At 39.2% G+C, this 19,014-nt stretch overlaps 1 protein-coding gene across 1 annotated transcript; it reads left to right on the top strand.

The window, feature by feature from the left end:
* Positions 1–12,913: 12,913 nt before the first annotated feature.
* On the top strand, positions 12,914–18,509 carry LOC100016975 (olfactory receptor 52K1-like). The gene is made up of 2 exons (XM_007491125.2): positions 12,914–13,827; positions 18,395–18,509. The coding sequence occupies exons 1-2, from the start codon at positions 12,914–12,916 to the stop codon at positions 18,507–18,509; spliced, it is 1,029 nt and encodes a 342-aa protein (XP_007491187.2).
* Positions 18,510–19,014: the final 505 nt, after the last annotated feature.

Genomic DNA, 19,014 nt, shown 5'->3' with positions numbered 1-19,014 from the left:
CTGGGGTAGAGTGAAGATCCAGGGATTTAAGGAGGATGGAGGAATCGGGGTTGAAGGGATGATCTGCTTCAGGGGTTCGTAACCTTTTGTGTGTCTTGGACTCATTTGGCAAGATGGCAAAGTCTATAGACCATCTCACAATCACATTTGGTTTTTGGTTTTTGTTTTAATTAATTATTTATTTATTTAGAATATTTTTCCATGGTTACATGATTCATGATTTTTCCCATTCCTCTTCCCTCCCCTCTCCCACAGTTGACCAGCAGTTTCACTGGGTTATAAATGTATCGTTATTCAAACCCTATTTACATATTACTCATATTTGCAATAGAGTCATCTTTTAACCTCAAAAATCTTAATCATCTCCCCATCGAACTACGTGATCAATCATGTGTTTTTCCTCTGCATTTTTACTCCCACAGTTCTTTCCCTGAATGTAGATAGCATTCTTTCTCATAAATTCCTCTGGATTGTCCTGGATCATTGCTTTGCTGCTAGTAGAAAAGTCTATTACAATTGATTGTACCACATTGTATCCACCTCTGTGTACAATGTTCTTCTTTCGCTCTGCATCAATTCTTGTAGGTCTTTCCAGTTCACATGGAATTCCGACAGGTCATTTTTCCTTTCAGCACAATAGTATCACAATCACATTTATAACCAATATTCATAATTTAATGAGATGCTCAATTTTAGCTAGGGATAAGTGAAAATAAAGATGTCATTTGTGTTTGAAAGGTTGAGATGAAGGCATGACCATTAAAAAAGTGAATCCATAGACTCACAGATCTTCGTTTGGAAGGGACCACCAGGCAAGACCATCCAGTTCAACCCATAATTGAATAAGCATCTCTACTTCCCCAACCCTACAAATGATCATCCAGTTTCTGACTGAGGGGAATCAGAGGGACAATTCACCCTTCTCTGTCATAGACTATTCCAATTGTGAATTGCTCTAATTGTGAAGAAAATTTTCTTTATATCAAGACAAAAAACTACCTCTTTGAAGTTTCTCCCACTGTTATATCAAATAATGATAACATATGCAAAACATTTTGCATACCTTAAAGCAGTCTAAATATTTCAGATAATAAATACTATTATTAATTGCTGGGATAGGGAAGATACATACAGGGAAATCTGAAAGATGTAAAAACAAGCAAAAATGAATAAAATCAATTTTTTTAAAAAAATAAGTTAAAGCCTGAGAGTGGAATTTGAATTCTAGACCATAGTTTAGAATATAGAAATTATAAGCTCCTAACCAATGAAAGAATTTGTTTAAGAAGGATCAACAACAACGTTTGCTTGAACAAACAAAAACAGTGTTTGCTTGAAATCTTATAGATGCTATCAAAAGAGTGCTAAGCTGAAAAGAAACTGGGTAGTGAAAAAGTTGCCTACATATATCCAACAAGCTTGATAGCATACACAGCTACCAAACAGAAAGGAAAATAGCAATAGAAACACCCAGAAGTTTATAGGAGGAAAAATATAAAAAGGAGCCCAAAATAAAACTCATAGTTTCAGATGTCTAGGCAGCAATGCAAGCCAAAGGGATGGCAATCAAGGTAAACTAGGGGATTAATTAGCATAGTAAATTAAGAACAGATATTGTTATGAGGAAATCTGGGAACCAGAGAAGAAAGTAGGGTGAAGAACATTTGGATGAAAGTCAGCAAGGGCAAAAATGCAAATGGAATTGTTATGAGCACATACTTTGGACCACTGGAACAGAAAGAGATATTTAATGAAATGTTTTAAAAAATGAATCACAAGCCTACAGAAGCATGACACTGTGGAGATAGACTTTGATTATATGAGCATGCTACAAAGCAAGATAAATAATCATTCCTTGACTTGCCTTCAAGACAATAAAATCTTCCAAGATGGAAGAACCCAAGAGATGAGCTACTAATTTGGGAGAAACTAGTTATGGTTACTACATTGCTCTTAATAGAAATTACAAAAGGAAGAAATCATTCCATATTAAAATTTGTGACAGAGGAAAAGAAGGCAATCATAGGATAGCATGAATCTTAGGATTGGATAGAACAGATTTCAAAATCTTCAGGAAAAAAAAGGTATATAAGTTCTTATGACCTAAGGGGAATGTCAGCCCAAGAAAGAGAAGAAATTCTTACAATTTGGAACTATGCCCAAGGGCAATAAAAGACCGTCTGCCCTATGATCCAGCCATAGCACTGCTGGGTTTGTACCCCAAAGAGATAATAAGGAAAAAGACTTGTACAAGAATATTCATAGCTGCACTTTTTGTGGTGGCAAAACACTGGAAAATGAGGGGATGCCCTTCAATTGGGGAATGGCTGAAGAAATTGTGGTATATGTTGGTGATGGAATACTATTGTGCTAAAAGGAATAACAAAGTGGAGGAATTCCATGGAGACTGGAACAACCTCCAGGAAGTCATGCATAGCAAAAGGAACAGAACCAGGAAAACATCGTACACAGAGACTGAAACACTGTGGTACAAAAGAACGTAATGGACTTCTCCATTAGTGTCAATACAATGTCCCTGAACATCCTGCAGGGATCTAGGAGAAAAAAACACTATCCTCAAGCAAAGGACAAATTGTGGGACTAAAAACACTGAAGAAAAGCAACTGTTTGACTACAGGGATTGAGGGGACATGAATGAGGAGAGACTCTAAATGAACACCCTAATACAAATACCAACAACATGGAAATGGGTTTGAATCAAGGACACATGTGATACCCAGTGGAATCGTGCATAGGCTAGGGGAGGGGTGGTGGGAATGGGGGAGGAAAAGAAAATGATCTTTGTTTCCAAAGAATATTGTTTGAAAATGACCAAATAAAACAATGTTTAAATTGGGGGGGGGGGGGGAAGAACGAAATCCTTATGCAAAAAAAGAGAAAGAATTCTTATGAGGAGGAAAAGTGAAATTGACTAAAGGAACCAATGTGGATGGGAACAGAAACTCATCAAAGAATATGAATTTTCCCAAAACATTTATAGAATATAAAGCAAAATAGATGAGAGCAGAAAAATATAAAAGTATAATATGGACTTGTAAGAATAGTGTTAGTTAAGTGCTGGGGGCCATCAGTCCACAACACCTTGACAGAGTCATGCGTGATAGACGGGGAGACCACAGAGTGGTCCTTGGCAAGATGTGACTGCCCACTCTATCCCCCTTGCATGACCTCTTTCATCAGTGCCCTTTACCTATGAATTGACATGATTATTATTCCCCCTAGTCTCAAAAGAAATAATGCAAGAGCAAAACACATGTACCCTAATTCTCCTAAACATCACCAAAAGATTAGACCCTCAAACCCAATCCAAAAAGACTATCATGGATTAACTTTTACTTAGGTACATAATTCCCAGCAAAACCACAGCTACAGGCCAAGCCCAAAACTTTCTCATGAAGCCAGCACACAAATCAATCATAGAGGCCCAAGTGATAAGTACAAGTACATCAAGCTTCAGTATGCCTCAGTGACTCAGGAACTCCCTAGAAGCCAGCAGTCTAAATGTGAATTGTGTTCCCAGACCCCTCAGCCCCTATGGTATGATTGATGAATTGTCTTCTAAGAACTGCTGATTAATTATTCCATTTTATCAAAAGCAATACATCATTTTCCTTGATTGTAAGCTCAAAACTTCTCACAGGGTAATGAGAAAATTAAGCCACCTGTGACGAAATCACTTATCTTGTGTGCAACCTTTATTCTGTCTATAGTCACAATACAAAAATATAGAATGTTAATCAAGTAATTTCTTAAAAGTTAATGTATCACTTTTCCAATTATCTCTCTTTGGTTTTGTGTATCTGCATGCCAAGAATATGGATATAAAAATAAATCCCAAGCCTGGGAATGTCAGAGGAGCTTGGATATGCAAAGCAGTACCATGGCCTTAATGATTAAGCTGTCTTCTGTTTGTTATTTATTTTATGATATTTATTTATTGACTGATTGTTCACCACCTGTCGGGAACCCTGGACTTGCAAGTAGGGCTGGACTCTGACTGTGGCAGGTAAGCTAAAGCCAAGATCTGATTCCACATGGGGTATTATTTGTACTGTACAACACCGCCTAAAAAATAGCCTTTCCCCTCTGAACTCTCAGAAGACTTTATGTCTCACTTACTGACCTTATATGATTGCATTTTTCAGTTGTGTGCATGTTCCTCAAAAGTTCTCCTTGGCTTATTTATCTTTGTATCCTGCTTACTATCCAGCATAATGTCTTGCAAACATTAAGTACAGTCAGCCAGTCAATCAACAAGTATTTATTAAGAGCTTACTATATTTATCAGGCAGTATTCTAAGAACTAGAGCTACAAAGAAAAGCAAAAAAGCAATCCTAGACCTTAAGGATTTCAAAATCTAAACAGGGAGACAACATGCTAACAAACAGGCACAAACAAGACATCTACAGGATGAATTAGAAATCATCTCAGAGGGAAGACTTCTACATCAGGAAAGGCCTATTATAAAAGATAGGATTTTAGCTGAGACTGAAAGGAAGCCAGAGACCCCGGAAGGCAAAGATGAAGGAGAGCATTCCAAGCAGGGGAGACAGCCAGCAAAAATGCATGGACCTGGGAGATGAAGTGTTTCATTCAATAAACAGCAAGGATGCCAGTGCCACTGGATTGTGGAGTACATGAATGGAAGCAAAATATGTCTTAAAAGGTAATAATAATAATAGTAATAATGATTATATTTATTTATATTTTTAAATTTTATTTATTTATATATTTATAAAAAGTTTTAAGTTTTGCAAAATACTCTACAAATATTATTTCATTCACCAAAATCCTGGAAGGTCAATGTTATTATAAAATTATCACCATTTTCCAGATGAAGATACTAAAGTAAATGGTTAACTTATCCAGGGTCCTACAATTTATATGTTTCATAAAACCAACACCTAATTATATTTATTAGTTTAAGAGTTTTCTGACTTTCAATTTTATTAAACTCTCCTTTGATTTTCAGTATCTCCAATTTGGTATTTAATTGGGGATTTAAAATTTGTTTTTATCTAGTTTTGTTACTTGCACGCACAATTCATCGATGTAATCTTCCTCTATTGATGTAAATTTTAGTTATAAATTTTCCCGTAAGTATTGCTTTGGCTGCATCCCATCCATTTGATCTATTGCCTCACTGTTATCGTTCTCTTTAATGAAATTGTTACTGTTTCTATGATTGTTCTTTGACCCACTCATTCTTTAAAATTAAATATATAAGTATCACAATCTGAAAAGTGTGTATTTAATATTTCTGCTTTTCTACATTTTGTTATGTAGTTTTTATGTCTTCATACACGGTTTTCATATGGGTGCCATGAACCATTGGGAAAAAGAGATATTCTATTCTATTTCTATTCTATTTCTATTCAGTCTTCTTCAAAGATCTATCATATCTAACTTTTCTAAAATTCTATCCACCACCTTAAATTCTTCTTTATTTTTTGTTTTTTTCTATTTCTGAAAGGGGAAAGTTGAGGTTCTTTACTAGTATAGTTTTACTGTTTCCTCCTATAATTCATTTAAGTTCTCCCTTAAAAACCCGGAGGCTATACCATCTATTACATATATATTTAGTATTGATATTACTTCATTGTCTAAGTTACCTTTTAGTGGGTTGTAGTTTTTTCCTTATCTCTTTTAATATTTCTATTTTGCATTTGCTTTGTCTGAAATCATAATTGCTACCCCTGCTTTTCTTAATTCAGCTGAAGCATAATAGATTCTTCTTCATATGCCTCTATTTCCAGATGACTTATTTTGCTTTGTAAGTTCTTTTCTTAATTGTCTTCAGCCTCTCTTAATTGTTTTTTGAATTGTGTTTTGAGTTCTTCCAAAGCCTGAGTCCAATTCACTGGAGTTTCTCCATTTTTTCTTGGTGTTTCGTGGTCCTCCTCTGTTCCATTTGCTCTTTGTTCATTACCTGAATAGAAGCTATCTATTGTAATTTATTTTTTCTTTTTCTGTTGTTAACTCATATTTTTTCCTTCTTTACCCCCTGTCATTGACTGTAATCTTGCTTCTCTGATTATTTGCTGGATCTGTGGGTTTGGTATATTCTGTCCTGAAGGGTCTTCTTCTCTGCTCTGCTAATTGACTAGATTAGGCTGATGGAATATTAATAAGTCCTGAAGTCAGATCTTCCCCCAGCTGACTGCAGAAGCTGAAGGTGTAGGTAAAGGGGTGGAGGATGAAGGGAACTGTGCTTCCTGCCCTGGTATTCTGTTGGGGTTGCAGCCTTTACCCTGGGACCTGAAGCAGCATGATTCTTAAGGTGGTTCTCAGTGCAGTTGGTGGGAGAGAGGTGTCGGAGATTGAAATTCCCTGCCATCTGAAGGCTTCTTATCTACCCTATTAATAGACTAGATTAAGCTGGGGCAGAGCTGATCTGCAGAGCTGGATGTGCACAGAGAACCTCAAGAAATGGAGGCTCAAGATAGAGAGTAATGGCTGCAACTAGGCTGCCCACCCCTCTGTGCCTCTCCTCCAGATGATTCCCTTCTGGCTGTTATTAGAGCCCTCAGTCTGGCACAGCTGTGTCAGTAAGGCATTCCCTCCAGCCTAAAGCCCTTACCCAGAGATTCCATCAACCCTTGAAGACTCAGTACAGTAGGCAGGGAAGGGGTCCTGAGACTTTCCTTCTTCCTTTTCCTTAAACCCAAGAACTCAGCCTTCCCTGCGTACCTTTTAATTTGAATTGAGCAAGAGGGTTCCCTGTCTCTGTCCTGTTGTTAGATTTGGTTTTCTGTCCCCTCAAAGCACTTCGTTTTTGATTAGTGTGGAAGGATTTTCCCAGAGGTCTGGACTTTTGCTGATTCTAAGAAGCCATCTTGACTCTGTCCCCCTCTTATAAGCAAATAATCTCATTAAACCAAAACCCCAAAACATATACCCAAATGAACAAGTGATAAATCATATGCTTTCTTCTGCATTCCTACTCCATTCTTTCTCTGGAAGTAGATAGTATTTTTTTCATAACTCCCTCAGAATTATTCTGGATCATTGTATTGTTGTTAGTAGCTAAATCTATCACATTTGATCATTCCACAATGTTGCTTTTACTGTGTACAATGTTCTCCTGATTCTGCTTATTTCATTCTGCATCAGTTCACGTAGGTCTTTGCAGTTCTTTCTAAAATCATCCTGTTCATCATTTTTATAGCACAAGAGTATTCCATTACCATTGTATACCACAATTTGTTCAGCCATTCTCCAATTGAGGGAGGTCCCTTTAGTTTCCATTTCTTTGTCCCCATAAAAAGAGCAGCGATAAATGTTTTTGAACAAACAGGTCCTTTCCTTTTTTTTATCTCTTTGGGATACAGAAGTAGTAATGGTATGACTGGAACAAAGGGTACCCCTGATTGTTTTTTTAAGAGTAATAAAGTAGTTATAAAAAAAAGTAAGATTGTCTTATTGTAGTGAGGGTCCAGTGGAGACATAACATAAACTCATAGTGAAAGAATCATCATTTTATTTGAGGGCCCTTGGGAGTTAAATTAGAGATGAATTGTGGGAACCAATCTAGGCCTGGAGAATTTGGTTTAAGAATTAGATTTGCAAATTACAGCACCATTCCATTTCACCAAGAAAGGTCCTTTAAAGGCATTTTTAATTACCCACAATCGTATTTGGAATATTTCTATATATAGCACTTTCTTCTCATGAGTTCATCTCTAGAAAATGTAATGAGTTGATCTGGGGTTTACGGAGAATACAGTAAGTAAATGATTAAATCAATGCTAGAATCAAGTACCAAAATGCAGTGTTGCCAGGACAGTAGTTAGTGAAGTGGCATAACAGATCTTATAAAATTTTAAAGGTTCTGAGAGCTAAAACCATAAAGAGAATTTGGTTCATTCTTTTCTCTCATTTTTTTTAGTCCCTACCTGCCTATAATTGATACTAAGTATTGATTCCAAAGCAGAAATGTGGTATGGGCCATAAAATTGGTGTTAAGTGACTAGCCCAGAGTCACACAGTTAAAAAGTTTCTGAGACCAGATTTGAACCTAGGACCTCTTGACTCCAAGCATGACTCTCTTTCCACTTAATTGCCAAGTGCCTTTTAACAGCCTCCTCTTTAGCATTTAAAAAGACTCTTGTTGCACACCCTGAATCCAGAGAGCAAAGTAGTATAGAGTGGTGAAAGGCACTTGGGTTTGGAGTCAGAGACACTGGGTTCTGACCCTAACCTTGTTATTTATGAAATATGCAACATTGGGCAAGTCCCTCCCCTTCTCTGGTCCTCAGTTTCATCATATGTAAAATGAGAAATATTCACTACCTTTGTGACCCTGGGCAAGTCACTTAACCCTGTTTGCCTCAGTTTCCTCATCTGCAAAATGAGCTGGACAAGGAAATGGCAAACTGCTCCAGTATCTTTGCAAAAAAAAAAAAAAAAGAAAAAGAGATAATAAGGAAAAAGATTTGTACAAGAATATTCATAGCTGAGCTCTTTGTGGTGGCCAAAAATTGGAAAACGAGGGGATGCCCATCAATTGGGGAATGGCTGAATAAATTGTGGTATATGTTGGTGATGGAATACTATTGTGCAAAAAGGAACAATAAAGTGGAGGAATTCGATGGAGACTGGAACAACCTCCAGGAAGTGATGCAGAGCAAGAGGAACAGAACCAGGAGAACATTGTACACAGAGACTGATACACTGTGGTATAATCGAATGTAATGGACTTCTCCATTAGTGGCGGTGTAATGTCCCTGAACAATCTGCAGGGATCTAGGAGAAAAACACTATCCACAAGCAGAGGACAAACTGTGGGAGTGGAAACACGGAGGAAAAGCAACTGCCTGACTACAGTGGTTGAGGGGAAATGACAGAGGAGAGACTCTAAACAAACACTCTAATGCAAATACTAACAACATGGCAATGGGTTTGAATCAAGAACACATGTGATACCCAGTGGAATCACGCGTTGGATATGGGGTGTGGGGGGAGGAAAAGAAAATGATCTTTTTCTCTAATGAATAATGCTTGGAAATGATCAAATAAAATATTATTTAAAAAACTCAAAATGGGGTCACAAAGAGTCAGAAATGACTGGAACAACTGAACAACAACAAATAGGAAAGAGGTGTTCTAGTTGGTCTCTAAGGAGCCTTCTATCTCTAAACCTCCAAAGATTCTACGATATAAGACGTGATCTCTTCCCCCCAAGGATGCTAACCCAGAGTATAAACAGGACCTGGTCCAGATGCAGAGGTCTTACTCTGGGACACTCCCCAAGAGAATGCAGCTGACTGGCTGAGTCAGAGCCACAATTGAGCCCTGGGGGAGTCCTCAGGGAAGCTCAGGAAGATTTAACCTTCACAGGGGGAGCACAGTTCAAGTTCTCAGCTCCTGTGTGTCCTGGTGAGTAACAGACCTATGACTGGTGGTGTCTGGAGCTAGGGGAGGGGGTGGGTGCCAGCAGGAGGAATGGTTTTCCATCTTTGCATCTCCAACTCTCAATTAAAAAAAAAAATCTTGTACACAATAGATGTTTGACAAGTGTTTGTTGCTTTGAAATTAATCTAGTACAAAAAAAAAAGCATGATTTAGAGGAAAGAACACAAGCTCTTGAGTCAGAGAACATGAGTTTAAATCCCATTCTTCCCTGGGCCTCGGTTTCCTCATCTACTGAATAAGGGAGTTGCACCAAATGAACCCTGAGGACTCTTCCAGCTCCATATTCTGATGAGATAAACTGAATCCTATGCCACCAAAGCCTCTCTGAATGGACTTTCCTTGCAAATATGCCCCCCTCCGATTATATCACTGATATGTTCCCAGCTACGAAAGTCCCAAATTTTCTACCAGCTATCCCTCCTCTCTCAGCCTGTCTTCAGGCTGGGGTTTAGGGAGAACCCATCCTCTTCCTCTCTAAGACTTGGGGGGCTCTTAGGTTTAATGGCTCATTCTCATGCCTGATAGGGGACACAAAGATCAGCCGCCTCTTGCTGTAGGTGAATGGGGAGAGCTGTGAGAGCCTGAGGTTTGCTATAGGACTCACACTAAGGTCCAACTCATCATACCCTGATTACTTCCCAGGAGACCTCAAGGGTTGATCTGTGGCTGTGCCCATGTGAGCATCTGTGTCTACACAGGCTTCTGGATTGGTCTCTTTCTCTCTTGTGTGTTTCTCCATATGTACCACTCTGTGTGTGTCTATGAATAAGTATATACGTGTGTGTGAAAATATATACGTCTCTGCTTGTGCTTCGGTCACTGTGTTCACCTGCGTATGTGTGTATCTGCTTGAGACACAACTGGATTGTGAGTGGGTTTATGTGTGTATGACTGAGTGTCTCTGTGACAGAATTGGAAACCTATATGGTCAGATGGAAAATGGGCTGATGAGGGTCTTGCCTACAAATTCACAGACACAGAAAAAAAAATTCCTTCCTATGAATTAAAGCATTGAAACTCTCTGTTCTATACACTTACTGACCTGAAGGGTCCTCAGTGATGCTAACTCTGGACAACAGTTTCCTTATCTATAAAATTAAGGGGTGTGATAAGATTTCTTCCACGTCTCCATCCAGGATCTCACATATTTACTTAGCCAACATCAGCTCTCTGGTACTCCATAGTTTTCTTTCTTAAATCCAAAGGAGGTATTATATGATTTTTCCAGTTAAATTGTAATAATTTGGTTGAATTGATCCCTGAACTATCACTAACACCTTAGAAAAGAGGGGAAAAGCCAGAAAAGTTGGATCCCCTCAACCAAACATGGAAACATAAAAAGATACAATCCCCTCTGGTAGAGAAATGTAAGGAGGGAGGGAAGATTAGTCAATCAACACACATTTATTAATCCCTGACAATGTCCCAGGCACTATGCTAAGCTCTGTGGATACAAGAACAGCAAAAACATGATCTTTGCTTTCAAAGAGCTCACAGCCTAACAGGGAGATGTCATGGAAATAGCTGTACAAGCAAGATACATACTCCACAAAAGGAAGGTCATCTCTGATGCCAGGCAGGAGGAGGCAGGGGAGGGGAGGCAAGGAGACAGAGCAGGGAAGGCATACTACAGAAGGTGGGATTGAACCTGCATCTTAATGGAGGGCATGGAAAGCAGGAAGCAGAGGAGAGAGCATCCCAGACATGGGAGACGACCAATAAAAAGGCAGAGTTCAAAGACAGAGTGTAGTGTATTCCCAACCACAAGTAGACCAGTGTCACTAGATCATGGAGAACGTGGAGGAGAGTGAGGTGTAAGAGGCCTGGAAGGCAGAAATGGGGCAAATAGTGAAGAATTTTCAGTGCCAAATACAGAATATTATAGTTGATCCTAGGAGTTGTTGTTCAGTCATACCCAACTCTTCCTGGCTCCATTTTTGGTGGACACTTCTTAGCTGTATCACTCTGGATAAGTCACTTAGTCCCAATTGCCTAGCCCTTATTGCTCTTCTGTCTTGGAACCAATAACTTAGTGTTGATTTGAAAACAAAACATAAGGGTTGTTTAAAAAAAGAAAAGATAAAATAACTTCAGCTGACTCCAATCTAGGACACCAAGAACCCAAAGGAAGGTAAAAATAAAGAAAATCAAAGGAAATCTTAAGAAAGGAGAAATTTAGGGGTGAAAGATTATAAATTTAGTCTTGAACATCTAATTGTAGATGCCCAAGAGGTAGCTGAAGATGTGAGACTGCAGCCCAGGAAAGAGATTAGGGCTGGAGATAGGAACAAATGGTGTTCAGACACCAACCAAAAAAGGAACAAAATCATAGGACTGAAGGTCTAAATTAGAAAGGTATATCTGTTCCATCATTTATTTTATAGATGAAGCACAGAGACCCACAGAGGTGAAGTAACTTGCTCAAAGCCACACAGGCAAGAGGCAAAGTTGAAATTTAAAACAATACAGCTTCCTCCTTTTTTTAAAGCTTTATCTTCTGTCTTGGAATCAATACTGTGTATTGGCTCCAAGCAGAAGAGCAGTTAAGGGCTAGGCAATGGGGGTCAAGTGACTTGCCCAGTATCACAGAGAAGGAAGTATCTTAAGTGAGATTTTAACCTAGAACCTCCCATCTCTAGGTCTGGCTCTCAATCATTTAAGGTACTAGCTGCCCCCCATTCTTCTGAACTTTTGCAATAGCTTTCTAATTTGTCTTCATGTTTCAATTTTCTCCCCTTCTCTGATCCATTCTCCACAAGTTGGCAAAGTGGAACCTAAAGAATGGTTCTGACCATATCATTTCCCAGCTCAAGAAGATCTAATGATCCTCTACTAAAATCAAATAAAAATTCCTCTCTTTGGCACTTAAAGCCCTTCTCAAACTTGATCCCAGTTTATCTTTCCAGGCTGATAGACATTTCTCCCCTGTGCATACTCTATGATCCAGACAAACCGGCATTATTGGTATTCCTCTCACTTGGCATTCCATCTTCCATCTTGCTTCTCTTCACAAGCTATCCATTATGCCTGGGATGCACTACCTCTTCTCTCTGCCTCTTGGATACCTAGTTACTTATAAAGCTTAGATCAAATTTCTCCTCCTCTACTAGAGACTCCCTCCAAAAATTATCTTTTATTTCCTTTGTATATTATTTTCCACTTACTTTTATGTGTACATGTTATCTTCCCCAAGAGACTGTAAGCTCCTTGGGGGCAGGGACAGTTTCATTTTTGTCTTTATATGCTTAGCACTGAGGCCAGTGCCTGGCACCTGGTGATTGATTGATTGGTTGATCAATGTCCATTCAGACAGATTTGTCGATGGATAGACAACAGTCATTTTATCAAGATATATCTTATTACATTTTGTCCAATAGTGTTTGTTTCTTGCATTCACCTCCAGGAATATCAGATAAAGAAGCGTGGGGACTTCATCTCTTCCCTCACCCCAGAGCTTTCTGGTCAGTCCTAGCAAGAATGTCAGGATGGAATGTGACCTTCAACATCTCTTATACCACCTTCTTCTTATTGGGCTTCCCAGGACTCAGGGAATCACGGTCCCTTCTGATCCTGCCATTTTCCTGCCTCTACATGGTGATCCTCTCATCCAATGGCCTAATCATCTATATTGTGACCACCCAGAGGAGCCTGCACCAACCCATGTATATACTCATTAGTCTACTCCTGGCTGTTAACATCTGCACTGCCACTACTGTGGTTCCTATCATGCTCTTCAGTTTCTCCACCCACCTCAATCGCATCTCTTTGACTTGTTGCCTTGTCCAGATGTTCTTCATCTACTGTCTACTTGCTTTTGATTGCAACATCCTTCTGCTCATGGCTCTGGACCGTTACACTGCCATCTGTTACCCATTGCGCTATACAGAAATCATGACAGGCCAGGTGCTAATGGGGCTGGTGGGGGTAGCAGCTATCTGGAGTGTAGGTATTGTGGCCCCTGTTGTGGTTCTGGCCTCAAGAGTCCACTTCTGCCGCTCCAATGTGATCCATCACTTCACCTGTGAGCACATGGCCTTGATGAAGCTGTCCTGTGGAGACATCTCACTGAATAAGACTGTAGGACTTGCCCTTCGTGTCTTCAATAGGATCCTGGACCTGCTTCTTCTGGGAGCCTCCTACACCCGCATCATCCATGCTGCCTTCAGGATCTCCTCAGGGGGTGCTCGCTCAAAGGCTCTTCACACATGTGGATCTCATCTACTTGTCATCTTCACTGTGTATGGCTCTACTTTGTCTTCTTCAATTGTGTATCGTGTGGCTCGAACTGCATCTCAGGATGTACACAACTTAATCAGTGCCTTCTATTTGCTGATCCCCTGCCTTGTCAACCCTGTCATCTATGGGGCAAGAACCAAAGAGATCAGGCAACTGTTAGCAAAGTTGTTCTGAACCACTATCCCATATACCCTGAAATGGACCTTCCAATCTGATGGCAACTGCCATCCATGGGGAGGGTTTAAGGTAGAGAAGAGACTCACGGAGAGTTTTCTGCTTAGGTCTGGCAGAAAATCAGGGTTGAATGACAGGGATTAAAGTTGAAGTCCAGTCAGAAAATATCAAGACTATACTTGAGTTTTCAACTCTTCCTCTAAAATCACATTCACAAAAGCTCAGAGCTAGAAGGTGTCTCAGACATCATTTAGTCCCAGATTTTCTTAAACTGGTACTCTCTACAACATCCCCACCAAGTGGTTATCTAGTTTTCACCTGGCCTCCACTCATGAAGGAGAGCTGGCTTCCCTCCAATTTTGTACAACCTTAATTGTTGACAAGTTTTTCCTTATCTCAATCCAAAGGTGATAGTTTGCTGTTCCCCCCCCCCCCCCCCGCATTATTCCTGTTCTGTCCTGCAGAGCCAAGCTGAACAAGTCTAATTCCTCTTTTTTTCCCAACCCTTACCTCCTATTTTAGAATGGATTCCAAGTTGTCAGTTCCAAGGCAGAAAGTGGTAAAGACTAGTCAATCAAGGTTGAATGACTTGCTCAAGATCTCATAGCTAGGAAGTGTCTGAAGCCAAATTTGAGCCCAGGTCCTCCTGACTCTAAACCTGCCTCTATCCACTGAGCCACCTTGCTGCCCCACAATAGTGATGGAAGCTATTGGGATACTTTAATTAATTTCATGACCAAAATCAATGCTATCAGTTCCTCTAACCTATGCTTGTCTGAACTAGTCTTCTCACCATCCTGGATACCATCATTTGAATGAGCTGCAGACAGGATGCCTAGGATTGAATATCACTCTCTAGATTTGATTTGCCAGGGGGAGTAAGAAGTGATTGTCACCTCCCTCATTCTACTCTATGCTTCTATTTTTGACTTAAAATCACATTAACTTTTATGCCTGTCATGTCATCTTTTTGTAGTCTACTAAAGCTCCTAGCTTTATTTCCTATGGTCCAATGGAAAGGGCACTCTATTTATACTCAGAAGACCTGGGTTCAAGTCCTTGATCTGTTAGTTACTTCCTCTGTGGCTCTATGCAAGTTATTTCATCACCCTGTGATTCAGTTTCCTCATTTGTGCAATGAGAAGGTTGAACCAAATGTCTTTCCAGTTTTAAACCAATGATCCCATGAACATAACCAGCAATATCTCCCTCAACCTACATGTACATTTTTTCTTGAGTTCACGTGAAAAAATTTATTCTCATTTGGTTGTACACTATTATAATGAATGAACCTTCCTAGTCTTTTAAGGTCCTTCTAGATCCTGAGTGTGTGATCCAACTTGTAAGCTATCCCTCATTAAGCTCTGTCATCTTTAAATTGATATCCTTGCAAACCATGTCTCCCCCAAGTCAAAGATGAAAATGTTGAACTGAACTGCACAGAACTAAGAACATTTGGATTCTTCACTAAAGACCCTATTCTAGCTTGATATTGGCCCATTAATTATTCCTTTTTTGGTCCAGTCACCCCCCAGTTATGAATATGTCTAACTTCACCATAATCTAGTTCATATAATTCACATCACTTGTCCATCAGAGGTTCTGGACCCATCCACACTTCAGGGAATTCCCAAGCACCAATCATTGTGTCATTTTATTCCCAGGAATTTTCCTTTCTCCAGAGGCTCAGAAAATGCTAATACAGATAAAAGATATGAAACCAAGTTTGACAATTATCTGTTCTTCAGGGTTTCCTTAAATAAATATTGCTACATTGGAAAATACTAGGACTCAGAGCCTCAAACATAGTCTCCCAAAGTCCTTGCTCTGGCACCTACCTGTCTTCAAATAAACTTTCCTCTTGCATATGGGCTTCATTCCCATACTCTTGACTCATCAACACATCATTGAGACTCCAAGCTTCTGGACATTCCTTCACTATCCATCTCCTATACATAGCATCGCCCTTTTTAAATGACTCCCATCACATGCAAAGTCACAAAGCACCATAGCAATATAGTACAATACTATATGTGGACTCTGAGGATGGGGGTTGAAACTTTGTCTCTGCCCCTTACTGTGTGATCTTGAGCAAGTCACTTAATCTCCCTGGGTCAGTTTCATCCATGTAAAATGAAAGGATTGAATTAGATGATGTCTAAGATGCCTTCCAGCTTTAAATCCTTAAGTCTTTGACTTTCACTCCATAAACCCACATGCCCCAAGAGTATCCTCTACAACAACACCAGCATCAAAGGTATGTCTTGACAGTCCTTAAGTAAACTCAGGAAATAATTAAAGGCACAAAGCACCTTGTTCTCATAAGGATAGCATAAGAAACTTTGTCAAATGCCTTGCTGAAATTCAGTTATATAATTTCTGGAGCATTCCTCCGATTGCACCATCTGGTTAGCCTTTCAACAAGAAGAAATGAGATTAGACTGGCATAGCTTTTCTTTTATGAATCTAGAATGGCTCTGACTGATGGATGCTTCCCTTTCTAAATAGTCACAAACCATCCCTTTAAAAATGTATTCTAAAGTTTGGCAAACATTTCCAGTCTAGTGTATTAGTCTATATTTTGCAGATCCATCACTTTTCTTTTTCTTTTGACAATCAGGACATTCATCTATCTTCACTGTTGCAACAGATCCCTTGTGCTCCCTGATGTTTACATCATTGACAATGACTCAACCATCATATCCCCAAATTCCACTAATAACCAGGAATATAACACACCAGGGTCTGTTGTCTTGAACTCACTGAGAACAATTAGATCTTGCTCACCATTTCTTCATGTGGCTTGTATGATGCAATGAAAATCCATCTAGATGATGTGGAATTAAATTGAGGATATGATGCAATGAAAAACCAACTACATGATGTGGAATTAAAAGACCAGAATTCAAATTCTGGTTCTATCACTGACTGCTACTGTGTGATCTCACACAAATTTTTTAACCTCTCTGAAACTGTGTTTCCTCCTATATAAAATATGGTATTTAGATTAGATGACCTCTGGGGTTCTTTGGAGTGCTAAATCTATAAGCCATTGAAATCTCTTTAAAGCACTTGTAAGATCTACCATATTTGAATATCATTTTCTGATAGAGACAACAGAAGCAAATTAGATTTAAGCATGTCTGCCTTCCCCCTAACAGCTACTATCATTGTATTATATCATTGCTGATTAGGAATCCTAGCCATCCTCTGCTCTACCATGTGCTCCCTGCATAGCTAAAAGAACTCTTTCCTCTGTCCTTAGCAGGTATCCATTCTCTGAGTTTGTAGAAATCTACCCCAAGAAAAATCTAGAGCACGTTAAGTTATTTCTTAGTTTACTTTTCTTCTTTTTCAAGAATTCCAAGATATAGCCTTTTTTACAAGGGTCCCATCATTTCTCCCTCATAAACCACTTCCTCCTTGATGGTTCAGATTAAGTCCAGTTCATTTTCCTGCCCTCCTCCATACTTCAAAGGATTAAGACATCATTAAAGTATGCTTTTTTTCTTAATTAGGCACCTAAATGTTAGTATGGAAGAATTAGTGAATATTAACATTGTCATTTGAATAAAGTGATCTTTCTAGAAAAGCATAATTGACTTGATCAAATATTCTAACCTCATTTTAGCTGTCCATGCACAGAGAAAATGAAATGCTGGAATATAAAGTCCCTGAGGATAGAATCTAAGCCAGATTTAAACTTTCTACCCCAAACACCCCACTGCTCCATGACTAGCCAGTACTTAACACAGAGTAGGCATTTAAATGTATAAATGCTTATTGAATAGATTCAGAAGATACCTGAGTTAAAGGCATAAAGTCTAGATTATAACAGCAAGTCACAATACTGTCAGTCTTGCAAATCTTAGCCTGTAGACCTCATACATCTTACTCTATGAGAGAGCATGGACTTTATAGAAACTGAGATTTTAATCAATCAATCACAATGCATTCATTGAGCACCTATTATATCCCAAACATATACAGAGATAGCTGGTGGCTCAATGGATAAAACTTTGGTCTTGGATTCAGGAAGACCTGAGTTCAGATCATGCCTCAGACATGTCCTAGCTGTGTCACCCTGAATAAATCACTTAATTTCTGATTTCCTGACAAAACAATCCAGTGGCTCTACTAGAAAAATAAATGACAAGCCATTCCAGTGTCCTTGCCAAGAGAGCCACATGGGAAGTTTTCATCCATGGGGTCTCTAAGAGTTAGATGTGACTGAATAATGAAAATATTCCAGTTACTAGAGTAGGCTAAGGATAGAAATATAAAGAATGGAACACTTCCTGCTCACAATGAGCTTACATTCTGATGGTAGAAACAGTGACTAAAATGTAGAGAACACAAATGGAAATTTAATACATTTTTGTACAAATCCTCTACTATATATAAAGTTGTTGTAGTAGTTAGGGAAGGTTGTCTGGGAACGAAAGTACCAGTATTGGGGGAAAGCAGGAACATCCTCCTGCAGAAGATTATATCCAAGCTGCATCTTAAAGGAAGAAATGTCAAGGTAAGGAAACGCTACATTCCAAGCATGGAAAAGAGCCTTTGCAAAGGCGTGGAGACAGGAGGTAAAGTGTCACAAATGAGGAACAGAGACCAGTTTGGCTATGTTCTGGAATGTGGGAGGAGAAGTAACATTCAGTGAGGCTAGAAAAACATGTAGGACCACATTGGGTAGGGTTGTAAAAGCTAAACAGAAAAAGTTATGCTTATTTCAAGAAGTAGTAGGAAGCCACTGGAGTTGGTTGAGTAGGAAAGTCATATGGTCAGACCTGCCCTTAATGAAAATTACCTTGATAGTAGTGGGGAGGGACAGCTAGGTAGAACAGTGGATAGCATACTGGACTTGGAATCAGGAAGGCCCAAGTTCAAATATGACCTACGATACTTTCTAGCTGTATGACCCTGAGAAAAAATTTAACACTTTTTTTGCTTAAGTTCTTCAACTGTAAAAAGGGACACACTGGAGAAGGAAATGGCAAATGACTCCAGTATCTTTGCCAAGAAAATCCCGTGGACAAGTCCTGGTGATAATGAAGAACTGGACACAACTGAAGAACTGAATAAAATCCATAAAAGTATAGAGAAGAATGGACAGGAGTGGTAAGAGACTTGAATGGGGAAAAGTAATTAGGAAAGAATGGGGACAG

The sequence above is a fragment of the Monodelphis domestica genome, chromosome 4, assembly GCF_027887165.1.
Source record: "Monodelphis domestica isolate mMonDom1 chromosome 4, mMonDom1.pri, whole genome shotgun sequence".
NCBI lineage: Eukaryota > Metazoa > Chordata > Mammalia > Didelphimorphia > Didelphidae > Monodelphis > Monodelphis domestica.
Note: the sequence above shows the minus strand (reverse complement) of the source record. Positions and strands in the feature narration are given on the sequence as shown.